General features: G+C 43.5%; 1 protein-coding gene across 1 annotated transcript in view; it reads right to left on the reverse strand.

The window, feature by feature from the left end:
- Positions 1–22867, reverse strand: part of Sntg2 (syntrophin gamma 2) — a 207359-nt gene that overhangs the window by 131922 nt on the left and 52570 nt on the right. The window contains exons 2-4 of the mRNA XM_005360658.2: positions 7632–7769; positions 3759–3815; positions 3602–3659 (exon numbers count right to left, since the gene is read on the reverse strand). Coding sequence (XP_005360715.1) covers positions 3602–3659; positions 3759–3815; positions 7632–7769 — 253 coding nt within the window. The remainder of the gene's footprint in view (positions 1–3601; positions 3660–3758; positions 3816–7631; positions 7770–22867) is intronic.

The following is a 22867-nucleotide window of genomic DNA, read 5'->3' on the forward strand; positions in this document are numbered from 1 at the left end:
CCAAGGTCTTATTCTTGTTTCTGATCTTCCTGCCCAGTTCCTAGACTGTCTGAAGACTCCATACTTAATTGGCTAACAGTGTGTGCTCTTTATGTCCACATCTGGGTGAGAAATGCAGGCTTCGTTTCTCAAGCCTGGGAATAGTCAAATGTCGGATGATTTCATGCATTAGTGATGAGTGTACCTGCTGTGGTGAGGTCCATCCTCTAGAGCTCCTGCAATGTTGGGCATTAAGTATTATACTCTATTCACCCACCATATTCTTCATGTAAAGGCATAGTCCTCTGTTAGCCTCGTATAGATGATGTGGTATTTCCCTTCTGTATGCTGTGATTAACATTAATGAGTAAAGAAACTGCTTTGGATCTATAGCTGGGCAGAACTTTGCTGCAGGAAGGTGTATAGCTAACAACTACCCACCTACTGGGGCTTGGCCTCATAGACTATTTACCTGGATGCGGAAGCGCGTCTGGTCCTCTTCCTCTCTGCCTTTCCCCCTGGACCCAGGTTTTGCTGGCACAGTTTGTTAGGATCTCATCTTTATCCATCATTCATGCAGAGAATCCTGATTTGTGATTTGTAAGTTTTATCTATTAATAAATACCTGTATATTTCTTAGTTTTGAGCTAGTGTGGGATTCCTTTTATTAAGCGCCAGATCTCTCTACATTCAGAACATAGGTAGGCAGGAAAAACTAAACTGAATGCTGGGAGGGAGAAGGGTGGAGTCAGAGAGATGCCATGGAGCCACGACTAGAGTCAGACATGATGAAACTTTGCTGGTAAGCCACTGCCACACGGTGATACACAGATTAATGGAGATGGGTTAAATTAATATGTAAGAGTTAGTCAATAAGAAGCTAGTGATTTAATTCTGTATGATTGTTCCGGGTCTAAGTTAGCCAGGTGGCCGGGAACCAACAAGCAGCCTCCCTTCTCCAACAATATAGAGACTCAGGGTGAGCCAGCCCTCCTCTGTTTATGACTCTGAGACCATGTTATACATTAAGATATGAGCAAGTGAGAACAAGCCCTAATCCTAACTGTAACCGCTTACATTTCCTTCACACATTTTATGCATGAAACTACAGATTATCTGATGCAGACGATCAGCATAATGAAGACATGAAGAGTGTCTCCGAATCACTCCTGTAAGAAAGGGACTGAGGCCAGCTAACACAATCAACACACTCTCTGGATTGGATGATGTCAGATGGAAAGGTGCTGGTGACACCACCTTCATATCAAGCCTGACTGGACTGGAGTTACACGAGAGGCTTCCAAGGAGCTGAAGAAAAGCATTCCCCCAAAGCACTCTGACAGCATGTCCTCACGCTAGGCAGCTCTGTCGGCAATCTTCTAAGTCCTAGGTCCTCTGACCACATGCATTTGATTAGGGTAAGCAGGCAGAGGTGATTTCGACAAGTTCACATAGGGTGCCCTTCTCAAAACCACAGTCTCACTCCCACTTCTGTCTGCACCAAGGTTTTCTCTCTCAGCTGAGCATGAAATTTCTCACTGACTTCTCTGCTGTTTAGCCTCGTTCCTTTCTGAAGCATTTCCTATCCACAAGTTTCAAAAAATAAGAAACGCACCAATGAAAAAAGAACTGGTAATGTTTACGAAGATGACCTCTAGAGACAGAAATGCCCACGAACAGTCTTCCTTCAATTATTAATCAGCCACGAAGAGGGCTGCCAGGGGCACAGAAGTAATTAAACACAGCTAACACACAAGGGAATTGATTTATTCCTTACTTATAGAATTTCACTTTCGATGCACCAGAGTCTCTGCTTCTGTAAAGCATGTCAGCTCCACAGTTACGTCTGATAAACAACACAGGGCCTGTAGTCCGATTTAAGCACAGCATTTGTTTCTAAATGCTTTTTTAAAAAAATCTCAAAAAGATCCGAGAACTATATAGGTCTTTCACTTTCCTGTTTGCCAAGGTTAGAGCTCAGCTCATATCTTCGGATCAAATGAAATCCTTGGTGCCACCAAGGGGTGGGGGATGGGATAAGTGTGTGTGTGTGTGTGTGTGTGTGTGTGTGTGTGTGTGTGTAGTAAGACGCATCTTTTCTATCAAGACTTCCATCTTTTCTATCAAGACCTAGAGGCAGTGTCTTCCTGCCTCTGGGCAGTGGGCACAGAAAGCTGCATCCCTAGGCTTATTGGATCTCAATCCTAACTAGATATCCTATCTGCTACAAGCAGGGTTTGCCAGTGTGCTCAGAAAGGAGAAAAATATCTCCAGGCATTGACTTCTAAACATCTTAGACGATGACAAATTCTCATGTAGATTCCAATTTCACAATGAACTATGTGGACTCTTCTCTCCTTCCCAAAAATGTATCCAAAGGTGTCATGGGGCTCCACAATCTCTCGGAAATCTGCCTCCCATTTGAACTGTCTCTGCAACCCAATTCCATGCTGTCTGTGACCTTTGTCAGTGGCCTGGATGGATCTATGGCATGGGCTTTCTGACACCTCCTGCCATTAAAGTACTTTACCTAGGGCATTCAGAGCAGCTCAGACCCAGGCAAACTGGACCAGACTAACTCTGGTTCTTTGTCTGCTACAGTCAGATGATAAGGATGAGATGGCTTTGAGAGACAGTTCAAGCTCGTTCTCCCCTCCGCATCCCTTTGTTTCCAACAGGAGCAGACTCAGAACCACAGGTGTCCGAGGTGACTGCCACCCCCAGTTATGGTCTCATTTCGAGGTGTGCAAGCTCACCAAACTGACCCCACTTCCTGGTCCTGTCTTTCATCCTTTTAAATTTGAGGCCCTAAGATGCTTGTTAACCCTCCCTCCACCCTGGGAAAACAGACTGCAGGGGACTGCCCATATTAACCCCAGCACGCTGGCCTGTGGAGACTGAGATTCCCAGGCAGAGGCTGGGCTGGGATGGCAAAGCTGGAGGAAGGGCAGAGGAAGCTGTTGTGAGACGCTGACAGCAATGTGTCCAGGAGCAGTCATGCGGGAACATCAGGAAATAGCCTGTTTGCTGAGAATTACCTGCCCCATAAGGAAGTCCCACCCTCACCTGTATGCACATATCCTCTCAGAGACAAGAGTTCTGCCATTCCTAACCATAGCTGGGGCTCCTCTCACAGCCTGATGTACAGCTAACGACATGATGCCCATGTGCCCTGGTTCCAAGCGGTGGATTTTTGTTTCCCTTCTGGGTCACTCTTGAGCATGTCTGGAGTTCTACAATGGGTAAGTTACTTTCATGCCCACAGATTCTTTCTAAATGCCAGTGGACACGACAGGGTATCACCTACATTTAAGTCTCCCCATGCTTAAGCCAATGGTAAGAGACTCATTGTTCAGACTTGAAGCAGTAAGTGCTCTCTGTGATACATGGACACATCACACAAGAAACGGTCGTGTATGGGCTGACAGGGTCAGGAGAAATGGAGAGGGGAAGCCAGCACATATCAGGGGACCAGACTCATCCTCTAAAACAAAGCATAGCCGCCGTAGTAACGTTCAACTTAAAGCATGCAGCCAAAATAACTGTGTGCTCATTTTATCACTTCAGAAGCCATTTTCTCATAGTAGTCATTGGTCATGCCCGTCACCAGGGCCAGTCTTACCTGCTTGGTCTTTGAATATTTTGGATATGACGACAGGGACACCATGCTCTGCTCCCCCCTAGATGGCAGAGACAGGAGAAGGAAACAGTTATCAGGACTGACACTGAAGGCTTTGGGGCCTGATGTGCCGGGGGCGGGGGAGGAAACAAGCTCATACCTTGATGCTTAGGCCCAGGCCACCCACAGGCTGTCTCCGGACTGTAACAGTTCTGTGCTTTAAAAAATGTTAGGAAAAACACAAGTTTAGGTTACAATGCATTACCAGAGAATGAACAAAAGAAAAGAGAATGAACATATAACTTCCTAATTAAAACTCAAGCAATTTTTAAAATAAAATCTTCTAATTTATCACTCTCCAACCTCTGCAGTAGCAGCACCATAGCTGCTCACAGAAAAAAAAAGGCTGCTGGTAAAATCAGGTCCTGTTGAAGGCATTGCCACAGAGCTGGCTAGCTTGTTGTCTCGTCCTCACGTTGCTCTGACAACAGAGCCCCAGGTGGACAAGGGTCATGTCCATTCTCCAAGTATAGAAGCTGGCTCCCTTTAACTTGGTCTCTTCCTGCCGTCAGCAGAAGGGAGATCCTCAGCACGCATGCCTATGGTTTCCCTGCATTTCGTCTCTGACATCACCAGCGTGCATTCTGGAGGAATCAGTTTTTTCCTAACCCCCGAATACAGATGGCTGATAACAATTAAATCAATATGATGATAGAAGCTAAAAACATAACACACCCATAACTGGCAAGACTCAGAATCTTGTCTCTTCCATATGAAAGCATGGTCTTTCTTCTTGCTGTGTTCTAAATACAATGGAAAGTTTTCCACAGAGACACAAGATGCAGGAATCACGCTGGGAAGGACAGGGAGATGACTGGAGTACAATGATAAGCAAAGAAAAGCTTTTCTCTTCCCTCGAAACACTATAAACACCATAAACATCATACTTTAACTGAAGAGTAATAGCGTTCAGAATGAAGGGCTCCAAAGAATCAGTGTTTGAAAAGCAAGGACAGAGGCTGAGGACTATGGCAGGACACCCAGGGACCCCGCTTCTTTCTGGACTTGGGTACCAAAATAGTACAGATAGAAACAGCAGGCTGGTAGGAAAAGCTGCAGTGGCCCTTGGCGTGTGTAATGTCTTCCACAGTCTGCCATTTCAACCTGGAAATATGCTCTTAGGAAGGAGTATGTTGGTTATACGATAGCTAAGTTTTAACTGGTTGAGGTGGCAAATGCCTGTGCTTCTAAGAGAGCTTCCCAGAAGAGCAGGACATGGAGGTCTGAATCCATCACTCCCCAACAAAGCTGATGCCTTAAACACATCATATACTCAGGTGAAGAAACTAAAAAAAAAAAAAAAGAGAGCAAATAAACATACTACAGGGTCCATGGGTGAACACCCTGCTTAGCCTTGTAAGTAGAAGCATTATATTTTGTGCATAGATCATACGTCTAAGTAATAAACCGTTTTTAAAAACACACATGGAAAGAGGCGCAGTTTAGAGACTCTAGTGTGAGAACAGCCATTTTCATGTTCCTCATCTAGGCCACACTCAAGTGCACCTGGCTCCGATTGCAGACACATTGTCACTCTTTATCAGAGGGACAAAGAGAGTTGCCATTCACAGGTCAGCAAGAGGGAGCAGTGGAGAGCAGCAGCACGCAGTTTAAGTCACATTCATCACGGCATTCATCACCATATCCAGGATCTCAAAACAAGCCGAGTATCTAAGGATGAATGAGTTGATTCAGATTCCACAGTGGGATACCAGTCAACCCTGAACAGGAGGGAAAGATACTTATCTGTCACCCCACATATGAACTGCAGAAGATTATTAATATACTGTGACAATTCAGGCACAAAGAAGAATATAGTGTGATGTCATGTCTCTGCTGGGCACCCAAGTTACAAGGTGCACAGGTAACAACATTGGCCAGAGGCAAAAGGTGTGAGTTACATGATTGGTAATTTGTAGCTGGGTGTGCTGGCCCATGTCTGAAATTCTAGCACCTAGAAGATATGGGCAGGAGGATCAGAAGTTCATGTCTATCTGTTGGTTACATGGGAGTCTGAGGGCAGCCTGGGACACAGGAGACTGCCTTAAGAAAATACAAACCAAAAGGTTTACGCTCTGGGACTCTGATTTCAAGATGAGGATGATGGTTCACAATATTGTACTGTGTACTTGAAGTTTGCTTGGAGGGTAAATCTCAGACTCTAGTATCCCCAAGACCTCCACACACATGCAAACAATGTAAATATACACTATTATATATATGTATATATATACATATATATAAAGAATAACTTTAGTGACAGCAATCATTTCTATACTTAAATCAAACAGTCATATTTATAAATCCAATCATCATACTCTACTGCTAGATACATGTGATTTTATTTGTCATTTTTATCTTAATAGACTTGATAAAAGTCAAACTCTGCTGTAGGGACAGAAGATTTCCTATTTGGAAAAGAGCCTTTGGTAGGGTTTGTATTGGAATGCAACATTACGATGGAACTTGGGAGGCATATTTTAGTTTGTAGTTCCAATATCATAGTTCATCAGCCAGGGAAGTCAGGATCCTAGAGGCACAGATCTGAACACAAGTTTGAAGCTGTAGCAAACTCTAGTCTGGAAGTTAAGAAGTGAGGGTTAGAGTGGGTAAAAACATCCCACAGGAAAGTGAAGGAGAATACAATAGGAGAGCTGCTTCTCGCACTTCAAAGCTACCTTTGTGCTTGATGAAAAGATGCATAAAGGTAAGAATTATCTATGCCGGAGAAGACATACTTCTAGTCAGGAGGAAAGGTGGAGAGAGCCAAGCACAGTTGAAGTGAGACCATAGCCAAGGTGTGAGTACCAGCTAATCTTTAGGGCAATGTGCTGGGCTGAATCCTAAATGCAATTTTTTTCTAAAAGTCATTTCATAATCCGTCATGGGAGGGGCATGAAACAAAATCTGAGAATTCAGTGAATTGCCCTTCGGAACACATCTACTGCCCAGAAGCCATCATTGGTTCTCCATCTGTTCCTAAATTAGTGAGTGAGGGTCTGTGTGTAGAAAAGGGGGTGCCCATTTGAAGGAGACTGTCCAGACTACACATTGCCAGGGGTCAATCACCTCACCCATTCAACTCCTTACCCAGCTCTGAATGCTATGGCCTTGACTCTGGTGGGTGGCTCTCGACATACAACAGATTCTGCCTTGATATTTCTCCTGACCACAATGATGAGTTCCCCAGTGACTTGATCATGTCCTCTAAGTGACTCAATCCACCAGACTTGCTGCATGGGCTATGTGAAGGCCACTTCGTTCCAAACCATGCACTAGTTAGATGAAAGTCAACGCAGGACGCTTGGTGGTTGTTCTGGCTTTTTAGATAGACTCTTACTACGCGCCCCTGACTAGCTTTGAACTTGTTATGTAACTCAGGCTAGCCTCAGACTCACAGAGATACATGACTTCTTCTGCCTTTCACGTGCTGGGATTAAAGATATGTGATATCACGTTTTGAATTCAGTCCCTATCCAGAAGTATCCACGCTAAGAAATGTGCAGAGATAGGCAGACCCACTGGGCAGCCAGCCTAGCCAAACTGAGGAGCTCTGGGTTCAGTGAAGAATTCTGTATCACAAGATAAGGAGAGAAATAGAGGAGGACCTGATGACAACCTCTGGCCTCCACACAACATACAAATGACTACACCGTACACATTACACGTATGCACATACATTCAATGACCTCACCTCGCCCCACTCCCACATACACACACATGTATGCACCATACCTCTCTCACTCCTACATGCAACATTCAAAAACCACCGTGGAGAAGGCATGGGCTAGAACTACCAAACGAGCATTTAACCCTGTGACGTCATCAGCCAGGCCTGGGGGATAGATGTTAGATGTCTTGCAGCATACCAACTTCTCACAGGACCTTCCTGGACAGTGGTGTTTGCAGGGCTCTTCGGAAGCTCCCGAACCTGGCTTGGCTTGAGCCATGCCGTGGGAGCAGGAGCACTTACATTCACACCAGGAGGGGCTCCCCCGATGCAGACGACATCTTGCTTCTGGATAGTCAGCACCTCTTTAGTCAGCTTCAGCCGGACGTCGTAGGCATTCTCCAGCCCTTCGTCATACAGCAAGGCCAGCGCAGTTTTGGTCTGAGGATGCAAAGCGGTGACATTAACAAGTGAGTTCAGTTCTCTGCAAAGAGAGGTGATAGGATTCCTCTCATGCCACCTTCTACCCTGCGCGCACACACATCTCTTCATTCATGGCAGAAATGCGATGGATTTACAGATCTATCTTGAGTAGATCTCTCTGGAAAGCTGGGCTTTCCTTGGACTCTACAAACACTGCATGGGATTTTTCCCAACTTCCTGAGACATGCTTCCCCATCCTCAAACCAGAGATGCTGAGTGATCCTGGTCTCCATTTGCAACAGGCATTCAGGGTAGCAGGGCAACCTCACCAGCTCTAGATGGGAAACCGCAGGACACAGAGAGTCCCTGGGGGCCAACACCCAGAACGATGAGAACCTGTCTAGCAGCTACAGACCGCGACACAGGGGCTGTCACCAAGGGAAACCACACAAGGCCTAAAAGAAGAGCTCACGCTGTGGAGGACAAGCAGGGCTCTCAGCGGACATAGAAAGATGAAGTACCAATTCATGCAATGCCGGTATGTCAAGCGCACAGTCACATTGGATATTAATTTCAGCAAATTCATTGAGCCAAGCAGTTTGCACCAGTGAGTTGTCTTAGTGAGAGAAATCCCTGTGCCCAGAGACTCGGGAATGGAAACAACGGGAATCCATTCCGAAGAGAACAGTTGTACAGGATGACAGCCAAGGAAAGGGTGCTGGCCCTTTAACAAGAGGCTATGATATTATAATTACACATTTTGAGATGGTTATTCTCTGTGGCCTGCTTGGCTGGATGGAGAAGTGCCTAGAAGAGTCTAAGTGGAGTTTTCCTGAGGGTGTCTCTAGAGAGGACGAGATCAGGTCGTCTCTGAGGTGATCCGTGGTTTAATCCACGGATGGAGCCAGAGCCAGAATTCAGACCACTGGAAGGTGATGGGACTGTGTAAGGCAGGCCCTTGTTGGGCAAGGTGGTTCCCTGAAGGCACGTTATTGAAAAGAACATCTTGGCCTGTCCACTTCCCGTTCTTCTCTGTGTTCTGATGCCAGTAGGTCACCCACATGCCACAGCCCCCAAGATACTCTAATTCATCACAGCCGGAAGCAACAGCATTGCCATGGAAACCTCTGTCATTGTGACTCAGTGTAATCCTCCTGCCTCATGGTGTTATCACCAACGTTCTCACAGCTACTGAGACTGACGAGCACACATTTTAATATTTAGCACCATCCATTTAAAAGTTCATCAAGGAGATCAAGCAGGACTCAATATTAAGACCTGACATGGGCTGTTTGCTGCCTTCCTTTGCCCTATGATCCAGGTGACACCAGGAAATCCAGCTCCTCAAATGTTTAAAAAAAAAGTCAGGAACAAAACCAATTTGGAGATAATTAAGCTTTCTAAGTCAAAACTATAATTTTACTCAAATCATTTCCTCCTATGAAAACATTCACTTACCCCCAACTATAATTAGCTTGGCAGACATAATTGTGTGCTTTGACACAAATAGGAAACAACATCCAGGGAGTGTGCCGGGAACTCCTTATTGCACCTCTGCAGACCCTGACCACTATTCTCAGAAAACTCATCAGTGTCGTCCAGATACCAGGCTGTGAGGAGGTCACAGCTGGCACCAAATCCAGGCACAGTGGAAAAAGGAACTCGCTCCTTCCTGCCCAATGCTAGCCCAGCACTCTAATGTCTGCACCATGGCTCCTGCAAACAGCGTTCTTTAACGAGATAGTCAGGGACCTTTCCCTTCACACAGTACCCAAAATTAAAGTTACCTTAATCTACTTCTTTAAAGTAAACTTAGACTTTCTCACTCATAAGGAAATTAAAAATCTAATAAAGAACAAACCCCCATCTCTTCTATAGTTTTCCATTCTAGGGTGGACAGTGTCATTGCCCAGGTGTATGTGGCCATCTGACTGCCATGTCTGAATTTCCAACAAGCCCGTTGAAGCATGCCCTATATGGGAATACACCGAATTCTGCACCCATAGAATCCAGTATTGTCCTGAGCCTTCCTACTGCCACCCAGGCCCCACATGCAAGCTTTATCATGGTGCCCAGGGAAGCCTGCTAAGATGGTCCATATGGCCTCATTCTCCTAGAAAAAACAACCCAGGGGTCTCCACCTCACAGGAAACGCCACATTGTGTTCTGCACTGCTGTGGGCTTTGGTTCCCTCTGGTACCTCTTTGCTTCTACCTCAACCATTCTGCTGCCATGGGGGCCACCAACACTGCAGTCCTGTGCCCACCTGTTCTTTGCTAGTCCCATGCAGCTCCCCTTCACTTCCTGAAGGGTCAACACTAAGGTAAAAAAGAAAAAAAATCCTGACACTATCTCCTGTAATGTTCCCAGTGTCCTGGCTCCCTTCTCTACTCTGCTTCCTCTTGGGATCTGCAGAAGGAGAGTTCTTGCTCCAGGAGGATCCTACTACTCTGCTCAAGGCTGGCTTCAGGTTCCTACAGCCAGAGTCAGTACTCCTAGGACAGAGAAATGTTCCTCTCCCCAGTGAGATCCAAGAATAAAATCTTTCCTTCCCTCCCTCCTCTTTTTCTTCCTCCTTGTTCCTTTCTCTCACATAGTGTAGTGTCCTGGGTTATCCTGACTTAAAAGCTGAAATACATTGATTCACTGCACAGAAATAGTCAACGTTTCTATGACAAGAATACCATATACAAAAATGTGAACACGCAGCAGACAATAGGTTAGTATAAATAGTCTTACGCGTCAGGGTAGAAAATGAACATTCTGTTAAATTGAGAAAAGAACTTGAATACAATTCCCAAGCGATCTAAAAATTCACCCCTGAGAGAGAGAGTAACTTGAACAATAAATGATCATAGATAACAGGAGAGTCATATTTATGTGTAAATGCAAGCTTGTGAGTGAAGGTAGGTATGCACAGGATTTACAAAGATGGGCTTTTTAAAAATCGTATTCCAAGCAGAGGCGGACCATTTTTAAAGTTTGAGTATGTATCATACATTACTCCTGATCTAAATCTCCCAGGTTATAGCTCTCTATGCTCAACCCTTGCCTGCTGAAGTTTATTTCCCTTCAAGGAATTTAAGGTAGGCCTCCATGGATTTAGAAAAATGATAGACATTGTATAGTTCTCATTCATTTGCGCCTCTGGGTGTATCTCTAGGGTACAGCCACTTACGGATGTCTCTGTCACAAGGGCACCCAAAACATTTAGTAATTCAGAGGACATGGATGTCAGAGCCCCTGGGATTAAAAGAAGCACCTGTGGCCATCCCACTGTCCGAAGGATGAAAATGGGGACAAGTTAGAAGATTTTCCTGCTTCATTTAGAACTGAGTATGCCTTCAGTGCACTGCTGACATTAACTCAATGACAAAATAAACATCAGATGCCAAGGGAAACTTGAAATCAACCAGTTACTAAGCCAAGAAAGGGAAGGAACTCAACCAGTCTTCGTCCCAGGCTCTTCAGAATGGGGAGGCAAACAAAATGTTCCTTTAGCTTTGATTCTGGAAGTGTAAAACTGAGGTGACTCTAAGTGACACATTGTGTTAGAGAATTCTAAGGCCTTCATCACATCTCCTACGTGGTTAGGAAAGCTTTCCAGACGTCAAGACCTTGTGAGTGAAGTCAGCTCGCCAATTGTGCAGCCAGCCTTGTGAACAAGCTGCTGCCTATTAACATGTGTGTACGTCAGGGCAACATACAGACCAGTTTATTATGTTGATCTGATGGTTGTGATACTTCTGAGAACCAAGCACTTGGCTTCTGTATTTCTGTCCTTGACAGTGTAAGTCTCTATAGGTGTGAGGCCTAGAGCTTGCCAACTGTGAAGCACGCTCTAGGCCCCCATGAAGCTACCAACCAGGCTCTACGATTTGTTCATGGACATTCCCCTTCATTTTCACAACAGGGTCATCACCAGAGATCAACAGGTCATCGAAGCCTGACCCAGATTATCTGAGAGGTTCACTCTGTGAACCTGAACATCAACACTACGTGTCCATGCTGTACATACACATCCCAACAGATTTGAGGGTTATGGAAAAATGGCTGCTTGGTGGTGGGGGTGGGACTTGGACAGCATTTAAAATGATTTTATCAGTCAACCTCAACCTAACCACAAAGCAAAGATCTGAGGCTAGGAACCCAACAGTGACTGAGTAAGAAGAGGGTGCTATCCCCCAACTGGGTGGACAGCCTCTGTGTTTCTACGTAAGTAGCTACCTCTGCGTGCAAAGTGCCTGGAAGTTCTGTGTCTCTGGCAAATGTGCCGCACCTACAGCCCAGGGCCACTTTTTCACCAACGACTGTTCCATTTTCCATCCAAAAACTGGATGGTGAGGTGAGAACTCCCTCAGGAACAGCATCAGATGGAGAGGGAATGTTTTCCTCACCTGCTTTACCCCCCCCTCCCCGAGACTCCAGAGCCCCAACTCAGGGTCATGGAAAAGTATGCAGAGGCCAAGAACTCTTAGCCCAGAGCAGGCTCATCACGTTCTTTCCTATTATCTCCAGCTGCAGATTTTCCCAGTCCACAGCCACGCCACTACTCTATAGAGTAGGGATCCCACCAGAATATAATTGTTTCTCCCATATTGGACAGTTCAGGCAATGTAAATTAGAAGATGTGACAATGATTCCTCCCCTACTTTTGTCCTGAATCCTATATATTATGGTGCCTTTGCTTGCTGTGAACGAAAGTTTCTGGAGGAAAAGCCACATGTATGGTAAAGACCCTGCTAAGCAGAACTTGATGATCGCGAGGAGCAGAAGGTAGCAAACCCAGAGCCCAGTTATCTTGGGCTGTCTTCAGACCCTTAAAAGCCTTCATGGCCTACATCTGTTTCTGACTCACCATCTTTGATGACCATGTGATATATTTTGAGATGGATTGACTTCACAGCAGAGTAACCTTCACAACCTCAAAGCTAAGGGTATCATCAGACAGCATCTGAAACTCAGAGACTTCCCAGTTTTGCTTAACCTGCTTGCTTGATGGTTCCCCCAGTGTGTTTGAAAACTGCCTTGATTTATAATGTTCTTTTGTTCTGTTACTATAAAAACATTAGCAAGCTGTTACCACATCGAGGCACGGTATTTGGGGCAAGCTGCATGTGTGTTCCTGGGCTATCATCACTCACATTCGGCTCTAAAATAAACAGCCTCTTGCTCCCCCTGAGGTGAGAGCTATGTTTTGTATCAACACAACATTCAGCTTACAATAAAGTGACAGTTTTGTTGTGGAGATAAATCTGTTTGTTGTTATTTCAGGGTTAAGGCATGCAGTCGTTTATGAACATTGAATTCAAGTTCCAATGTAGACACGGCGACTGTTAGACACATAAACATCCCGTGGCCTCACTTCACCACGCACTCCTCACTGTGAGGACATAAGAGCTCTGATTACACTACTGAGCGTTAGACAGGACAAACTGTTCTTTTATCTTACGTGTGGTATTCATGTGTATGTGTGTGTGTAGGCACACATATGTGTGAGTGTGCATATAGTGAACAGCTTTGGGTGCTGTTCCTCGGTTGTTTGTTCACCTCATTTTGAGACAGGGTCTCTCACTGGTTTGGAACTCACCACGTAGGCTAAAATGAAGTTTGACCCACCACTTCAGTAAAATGTCAGGCAGGGCAGCATGTACCTGTAATCCCAGCACCTAGCCTGGAGAGACAAGTGGCTTGCTACCGCTTACTGGCCAGCTAGACTAAACTGCTTGGAGAGACCCAGGTTCCAGCGAGAGACCCTGTCTGGCATCACACACACACACAAACACATTCAACATGCATGTGTAAAAGAAACCAGAAGGAATATTGAAATGCTGAGCAGAAAGTAAAATGTATTTTAATGAACACTGTGTAGACAGGAGGAAACACCTAGTGTTAGCACTGACACGATGGTTAGCTGCTCACCAGATGAAGTTGTTTCTATTTAGTGTTATAGTAAAATCATTATTCCTGCAACTTAGTCATTGACCACTGGACACTATATAATAAGATTGTTTATATGTATAATTTCCATTGAAGTATTTTCATAACCAATAGGATTTGTTCTTCAGTAACTGGGAATACCAAATCAAATAGAAATTAGTTTTCTCAGCATAAGCCAAACTTCTCATCAGTGACCTTAAGGGGACTGAAACTTACAAAGATTTTGAAGGTTGTCCCAACTATCATTATTTGACTGATTACCATGAAAAACCCACTATATGAACATGAGACAAAAAGCAAGGGACACACACAAATAGAAAACTCTAGGATACAGTCCAAACCATTTCCTTACCATATCATGCCGCATGACATGATAACATTAGAGAGCATTGCGCTCACATGCACGCCATGGTACACGTGGGGAAGTCAGAGGACAAGTTTGCTGAGTGATTCTCTCCTTCTACCTTTACTTGGGTCCCAAGAGCCAAACTCAGGTCAGCAGGGTGGTACGTTAGATGCTTTTACCCACAGAGTTACATCACCGACCCACCCAAAACAGTTTTAAGAGGTACGCTTATAGCTATAAGTTCCTATATTAAAAAGAAAAAGACATCAATCTGATTACAGGGAAAGGCCATTTCAGACACCGTCTCCACTATTGCTAGGAGTCTTAGCTAGGGTTGTCCTTGTGGATTCCAGAGAGTTTCCCTAATCCCATAATGGTTCCCTCTATCTAGATACCCCTTTCCTTGATCTCCTTCTCTGTCCCTCCCTCAACTCAACCAGCCCTTTTCCTCCTGTCCTCCTCCCCAGACCCCTTAAACTTTCCCTCCCCTCCTCCCACTTACCCAGCCAATCTTATCTATTTCCCCTTCCCAGGGGCATCCATGCTTGTCTCTCAGAACCTTTATCCAGTAACTGGTGGAAACACATGCAGAGATCCACAGCTAAGCACTGGGCCAAGCTCCCCATTGTCCAGTTGAAGAGAGGGAGGAGGGATTATATGAGCAAAGGGGTCAAGACCATGATGGGGAAACCCACAGAGACAGCTGACCCGAGCTAGTGGGAGCTCACTGACTCTGGACTGACAGCTGCAAAATCCTGAATAGGACCAAACTAGGCCCTCTGAATGTGGGTGAGAGTTTTGTGGCTTAGGCAATCTGTGGGACCAGTGGCAGGGGGCCCAGGATTTATCCCCAGGGCATGACCTGGCTTTTTGGAGCCCATTCCAAAAGGGATATATAGGGATACCTTGCTCAGCCTAGATACGGGGGGGGTGGGGTGGGGTGGGGGGGGGGAGACGATTGATCCTTTCTCAACTTGATATACTAGACGTTTACTCCCCATGGGAGGTCTTACCCTTTTTGAGGAGTGGATGGGGAACTGGGTGGAAGGAAGGTGGAGGTGAGCAGCAGGAGGGGAAGGATGGGGAACTGTCAGTGGTATGGAAAAAAAAAAAAACCTCTTAAAGAAATTTAAAAAAGAAAAAGACAATATAAATATCTTTACATTATGCTTCAAGGATATAAAAAAGTGACAAACTAAACCTCAAATTTATATAAAGAATGAAAAAAACAGAAAAATTATAAAATTCACAAGGAAAAAAATGAATGAATCTAAGAATCAATTTTTAGTTTTCTTTGAGATTAAATAATCCTTTTTCTAGACAGAGGAGAAAACGAGGGATATTCAAATACTGAGTGGAAGTACAAATGTGTATTTCGGCAGCAAGGGGAAGAAGGAACCATCACAAACTCATGACATATGAATAAGGTGATGATGAAGGAAAATGGAGACATTATACCAGATGACACAAAAAATAAAAATACCAGTACGGCTAAGGACAACCACAGACCAACAAGTTGGGTATCCTAGAGGAGGTAAACATCCTCTTAGGCTAATATACCATAACATGCTTTAACTGAGAATAGATGGGAACCCCTGGACAGAGCAATAGTAAACAGAATACTGACACACTAACTAAAAGATCCCCACAAAAAGAAGACCACGTACAGGTGGCTTCTCGGCTGAATTCTATCAAACTTTCAAAGGTGAATTAAAGTCAGCATTCCCAAACTCTCAAAGTACAGGACCAAAAGGAATACTTTGAAATATACTTTATGATGCTAGTACCTCATACCAGACTGACAAAGACACCACAAGAAAATAACCCATATGTCCAATATTGAAGCTATGTCCTCCATGAAATATCAGTAAATAAAATCACTATTATATCAAACACAGTATGTGTTATGGCTAAGTAGGATGCATCCCTGGCATAGAAGGATGGTTTAACAGATATAAATCAATGTAATACATCATGTTACCATAAAAGTTAAAAGCCAAATAATCATCTCAGTCGATATAGATAAAGTATTTGATAATTCTATAACGTTCATTGATTAAAAAAAGAAACAGCAGTGTGGATACAGAAGGACATTTCCTCAACAATGGGAACATTATAAAAATCTTCCCACTAACATCACCAACTGTGGGAAGACTGAGGGTTTCATGCATCTGAGCTTATAGTGGACAAATAACAGTCTCTGTAATAATTGGTGCTGGTCAAATGGGATTTCCATGTGCAAAAGAGTGGAACTGAACTCGCAAGTTCCATCATATACCAAAACCCAGAATGCTTGTAAGATGCAGCCATAACTCCAGAACCAGGAACCTCTTGAACGAAAATTTCAAAAGTTTCTTGATATTGGTCTGGCAATGATTTTTGGAAGGAGTATCACAAAACACATCAGGCTATATCAGCAAAACAATAATAGTAAGTAATAACAATAATAATAAAATTATGACAAATAGGATTGTAGTAAACTAAGATTGGCCCATACCCAAAGGAAATAATAAACAAAATGAAAAGAGAAGTCACAGACTGAGAAATAATGAAAGACATACAATTGATAAGGAGTTAACTTGAAATTCCCAAACAGCTCATACAATTTAATAGCCACAAATAAACTGACTAAACACTATACAAAAGTCCTGAGTAGATGCTGCCTCCAGAGAGGATGCAGGGTGACCAAGAAATGTGCAGAAAGATGCTCAACAGGTTGGAGAGATGGTTCAGAGGTTAAGAGCACTGGTTGCTCTTCCAGAGGTCCCAAGTTCAATTCCCAGCAACCACATGGTGGCTTACAACCATCTGTAATGAGACCTGGTGCCCTCTTCTGGCACATAGACATACATGCAAGTGGAACACTATGTACATAATAAATAAATAATTTTTTTAAAAAAGAAAGATGCTCAACATTATGAGTAACAAAGCCATGCTGCAATGTCACCTCTCACTCAGTAGAATAGCTATTATGAAAGTCAAGAGAGAGGGAAGGGTGTATTTAAGTGGTAGAACACTTGCCTGGCATGCCCAAAGCTAGGCGAAATCAAAAACAATGGGGAAAAAAGTCAAGAGAGGGAGAATATAGTTGGAATAACCATTATGGAAAAGAGTATGTGAATGCATTGGAGCACCGGACTGAAATCCCAAGGTCCAAATCAGGAGCAGAAGGAGAGAGAGCGCGAGCAAGGAAGTCAGGACCGCGAGGGGTGCACCCACACACTGAGACAATGGGGATGTTCTATTGGGAACTCACCAAGGCCAGCTGGCCTGGGTCTGAAAAAGCCTGGGATAAAACCGGACTCGCTGAACATAGCGGACAATGAGGACTACTGAGAACTCAAGAACAACGGCACTGGGTTTTAATCCTACTGCACGTACTGGCTTTGTGGGAGCTTAGGCAGTTTGGATGCTCACCTAACTAGACATTGAAGAGGTGAGTGGTCCTTGGACTTCCCACAGGGCAGGGAACCCTGATTGCTCTTCGGGCTGATGAGGGAGGGGAACTTGATCGGGGGAGGGGGAGGGAAATGGGAGGCGGTGGAGGGGAGGAGGCAGAAATCTTTAATAAATAAATAAATAAAAAGAAAAAGAAAAAAAAGAATATGTGAATGCCTTAGAAAACTAAAGACATATCTGCCATGTCACCCAGTCAATCCCCCCAAGTGTGTACACTGAAACTTTAACAAATCAAATTATCACACCACAGTGACAGCTGCACCCCCATGTTTAAGAAACATCTGTCTCAAACTGTAAAAACAACCTACATTTCTACCAATGGACGAATGGATACAATAATTAGGTTATATGCATAATACCTGAAAATTACTCGAACTTAACAAGGGAAGAGATCCTATCATTTGTGTTAGCACATGTGAAAGACACTGTGATCAATTTTCTTAAGTAGATGCAGAAATGCAAGTGTGGCATGGTTTCACTTACATGTGAAATCTTAAAAATAAACACATGAAACACATGGACAGAATGAGAATCTATCAGGAGTGGGACAGGGGAAAGGTGGCAACATAGGTCAGAAGACATGCAAGTCTGGGCAGATATGCAAGGGTCATCATGGAGATCAGATTTACAACAGCATGCTTTTGAGATTTCTGTTAAATGAGTGAATTCCACCTGCTCCTCCAAAACATGTGGGTTACTCGACAAGATGGTGGGTATGTTGCCTTGCTTCTCTGAAGTAACCATTTCATGGCTGTACCTTATAATCTCATAAGAAACACCTTTAATACACAGAGTGAGGTTTAAATATATTCAAATGCACACATCTGAGAATAAGATGAAATATATAAGGTCCATGATTTGAAAACTACTGCTAAATTCAGAGGTAAAATAATTTGAATTTTTAAACTGCACAAATCTATAGCAAGCAAACATCACGGCATAAAAGACACATGTCACGGAAGGTAACTATTAAGCAAATACCACACAGGAGAAAACTAGCTCCCTGCGTGCCATTACCCAAAATGGCCACATAGGTTGCATTGACACACCTCTGGGGGCACTGTACTTCAATGTGCCTGGAGACAAAGCCAATTTATATCTTGTTTCAAAATAATTATGAGTGATTTCCCCTTTAAATGTTTGCACAATCACTTCCTCAGTGACCCAGACATGGGAGAGACTGTGTAAGGGGCCGTGAAGGAGGAGGCCTGGTGTCCACTTCCCAGTGGACAGTGGTGAAGGAATACTGCAAACCCACGGGAGACTGTACTGTTCTCATGTTCAGGGAAGGAGGTTTTTCTCATGTTACTAAGGTAACCTGAAGTTTCATATTAAACACCTGGAGAGATAAGTCTCGTTTGTAGGTTTCACTTAGTGACCTTCCTACCACCCTCTTGATCTGTATGAAATCTCAGAAATGGCTCTCATGCTTGGTTTTGACCTGGAATGTCTTTTGTTTTCTCTTTTTGTGAAGCATGTTCCTTATAAACACCACACTGCTAAATCTCACCATTTACCAAAATTTTCAACAGTCATTCTTTGTAAAGCCTTTTAAGGTACTACCTGGTATTATTTGCTTTAAATATACCATGGTTGGTCCTTGTTTTCTGTTGGAATCTTAATTTTTTTCCTTCCTCTTGACAGAAGTTATCTCTCTAGAGGCAGTAAGGTAAAAGGTAAGGCTAAACTGGTATGCAAATGTTAGAACACAGAGATCATATTTTAATTAATAGCCAGGAAGCCACGCCCAAGCTTGGAGACCAAGAACACCTACAAGGTTGGTGACTGGCAATGCCAGTGGGGTTTACACGAATCAGTAAAACAATTCAGCATCAGCAGCTGACAAGTCAAAGACAAGGAAACGGGGGCTTCAATGTGTGACTACTCACCAATTTGGGAAGCTGGCACATGAACAGGTTTTGATCACCTCCTGGGGGACAGGTATTGGGTATGGGCGCATGTACCCAATTTCCTCAAACTTAATATCCCCAGAGAATGAAGCAGTCTCAATAGGCATCATCTTGACCCCCAAGCAAGCAGTTCAATAGGTTCTTTCTCTCCTGGGCCCTTCCTCTCTAGGGAGTTTTCTCCTTTGTCTTGATTACACTTGATACAGCTTGATCTCACTTTGCTCCTGTGAGGCCCTGGCTTTAATCATCATCAGTATGAGACAGTGAGCTGAAGAGCCAGTGTCTTGGGTTGATTTCGAGTGGTCATTGATTGGCCAGAAGCTGAGATTTTGAGTCAAGGACATCGGGGCTGGGAAAGGTTCCATCACCCTGGCCTTCTTTCCTTCCTTCTTGGAATGAGTCAAGCATGTCTGACTCAAGTTCATCATATTTACTGATTCCCTTTAGCTACACCTCTTTGTGGTACTTTTAAGAATTTCTCTAGAGATGAAAATGCTCTACTACCATCTCTGCCTTCTGCTGCTCCAGCAGCCACACTCACCAGCCTGTCCCAGAACCAAGGTAGGTAGTAGAGACATACCCTGCACATAGGGGCTTTTCTTCATGTTCTGTTCATAATGAGCAGAGTACCACGTAACTGCAGAGGCAAGAAAATAGCATCTCCTTTCCCAGGTTCAAAACACAGAAAAGCTCTATGGACACTACAGGGGTGCCATTGTGAAGGATGGTGTTAGAAGCACAAATAATGTCTGAAAAAGTTGTAAGAAATCATACTATTAACTACCTCACTTTCTAATTAGACCTATGAACTGACCTGCACAACAAGAAGAAAATCAGCCTCATAGTGGAAGCCTAGCCAAATATTCAATGTTAGTGAAGTCATAAATCACTTTACTAAACCGGCATAAACCCTAACTACATTCTGAATATTTGTCCTTTTCCTATAGATAAATGTAGTCCTCACCCCTTGGGGTAGCTTGAATATAATTGGCACCCATTACCTCATGGTGAGTGGCACTATTAGGTGGTGTAGTTTTAGCTGAAGTGGGTATGTCTTTCTAGAAGGAAGTGTGTCACTGTGGGGGCAGGCTTTGAGGTTTTCTCTACTCAGGATACTACCGAATGTATTAATCAACTTCCTGTTGCCTGTAAGATGTAAGACTCGTAACTACTACTCTGGTACCAAGTCTGCCTGCATCCTGCCATGCTCCTTGTCATGATAATGGACTGAGCCTCTGAAACTGTTAGTGAGCCATCCTAATTAAATGTTTTTCTTATAAGATTTGCCATGGCCATGTCTCTTCATAGCAATAAATCCAAAGAAAGCCCTCATCAATTAAACTTCTCTTTGCAACAGACAAAAATCTCTATAAAACCACTACCAAACCAAATGCAGAGTTGTGAAGCCCAGGCCCACAGGATACATCTATTTACAAACACAATTTTCTGCACATAATGCTCAGGGGTCTTTGCGGAAAAGGGGGTAAGCACATTTTAAGAGGCAGAGGGATAGATATAAATTTGGTAAGAGATTGTGTCCCCGAGAATGTCAGAAAATATATAGCCATAAAATCTCTTCAGCGTGACAGTCTAAATATGAGCTGAACAAGGATGGCATCAACAGACATGCTAGCACAGATACGTAAAGTTCATGGAACCTCAATGCTAGATAAAAAAAAAAAACTGCAAGCAGCCAATGAAAGCCAAGAGCAAGAGACACAGTCTTTCCTAAGAAAGAACATACCAATTGGTTATTCAGTATCAAATGATTATCTTTAAAACTACACACACACAAACACACATGTACACACACTCCACCACTACTACCACCAGCAACATCAACAAAAAGCTAAAAGAGGTCATGAATTTCAGAGAGAGGAGGAGTATGAGGATGTATAGGAGGGTTTAGAAGGAAGAAGGCAAAGGGAAGGGGAAAGTACTTATAATCTCAAAAAATAAACAATAAAAAACTCACTGTATTGTGGAGAGATACAAATCAAACCTGTAATTAAAGGTTTCTCTCTAGCTTGCCAGTTCTGAAGAACCTCTCAGAGACCTAATATTAAATACACTGTTTGGCCTATTAGCTTAGGCTTATTATTATTTAGCTCTTACAACTAAATTAACCCATTTCTATATATTTTACTATGAGACTTGTGGCTTCTTACCTCACATCTTGCTTCCCTAGTGGCTTCTGGCATCTCCCTGACTCCACCTTCTTTCTCCCATGGCTCTGCTTGGATTTCCCACCTGATGTTATTCTGCCTGGCTATTGGCCAAATCAGCTTCTTTATTAACCAATGGCAATAAAACAAATTTACAGCATATAGAGAGACATCTCACAGTAAAAACCAGAAAAAGACTGGGAGAAAAGAAAGGGGAGAAAAAGGAGGAAGAGGAGGAGAAGGAGGAGAATCTGCTGTGAACAGCTAGAAAAATGAAAATATATGCATTTTCCTGTAGACCTAGTTCTAAACCTCATCAACATGTCACAAACGCTGCCCAAGTCTGGATTTGGGGATACCCTTTAAGTAGAGAGAGCCTCCATCTTTCCCTTTATAAACTGAGCCGATCCTTGTGGAAGACTCAAAACCCTTCACAAGCCCACTTGACTTGATGGATATTCCAGCACATTTTCCAGAATGAGAGGCTCCCACTCACAAGTCATGAAGACCCCATACCATGTTCAACCAGGAGAAAAATAAGAGGCAAGGATGGGTATGTCTGAACGCATAGCAAGCTTAACCAAATAACACATGTGTAGGACCACATTTAAAAGTGACCATGAAACAAACAATGCTTCTCCTCTAAGGAGAAGACTAGAAGAAGAGGACAGTGCAAACATGCCGATCTGGATCGAAGTCCATGGCACTTCCCCCATGCTCTTTTCTTTATTACAATCACATGATTCCATTTTACTTTCTTTGCTTTCCTAATTTAGATTACTTACCTGAGAACATACCTTTCAGAATAGTGAATAAAACACTTCTGTACAACCCCAGAGAACATAAGACACTATCATCTGCTTGTCTTGGAAAAGATGTATTTACTACTCCAGGGGTCAGTTAATTCTTCTTATGCTTTAGGACTCACAGCAATATCTGCCTCCAGCTGGTCACAGAACTACCACCTAGCACAGCAGGGTTTTAGGCTGGCTCTGGTAGCAAACACTTATCAGCACTACAATACCTTTAGGGAATGTATCTATGTCACGCCAGAAAGAGGGACACAATCCCAAAGCAGAAATTTATTTTCTCAAATCCTTAAGACTCAGTCAAAATTATACTCATACTCAAAATTTCAGCTGAATTAGAGTGAGGCAAAGAAAATGCTGGACTCTGGAAGAATCAAACATATCCTTGGCAGCAGTAAGATAGCCCCAAAGATCACCAAAAAATTACATGTAGATCTTCCTCAGGAGGGGAGATATTATGAAAATAGAAATCCTAGAAGGTGAATTG

Source organism: Microtus ochrogaster, linkage group LG3 (genome assembly GCF_000317375.1).
Source record: "Microtus ochrogaster isolate Prairie Vole_2 linkage group LG3, MicOch1.0, whole genome shotgun sequence".
In the NCBI taxonomy this organism is placed as follows: domain Eukaryota; kingdom Metazoa; phylum Chordata; class Mammalia; order Rodentia; family Cricetidae; genus Microtus; species Microtus ochrogaster.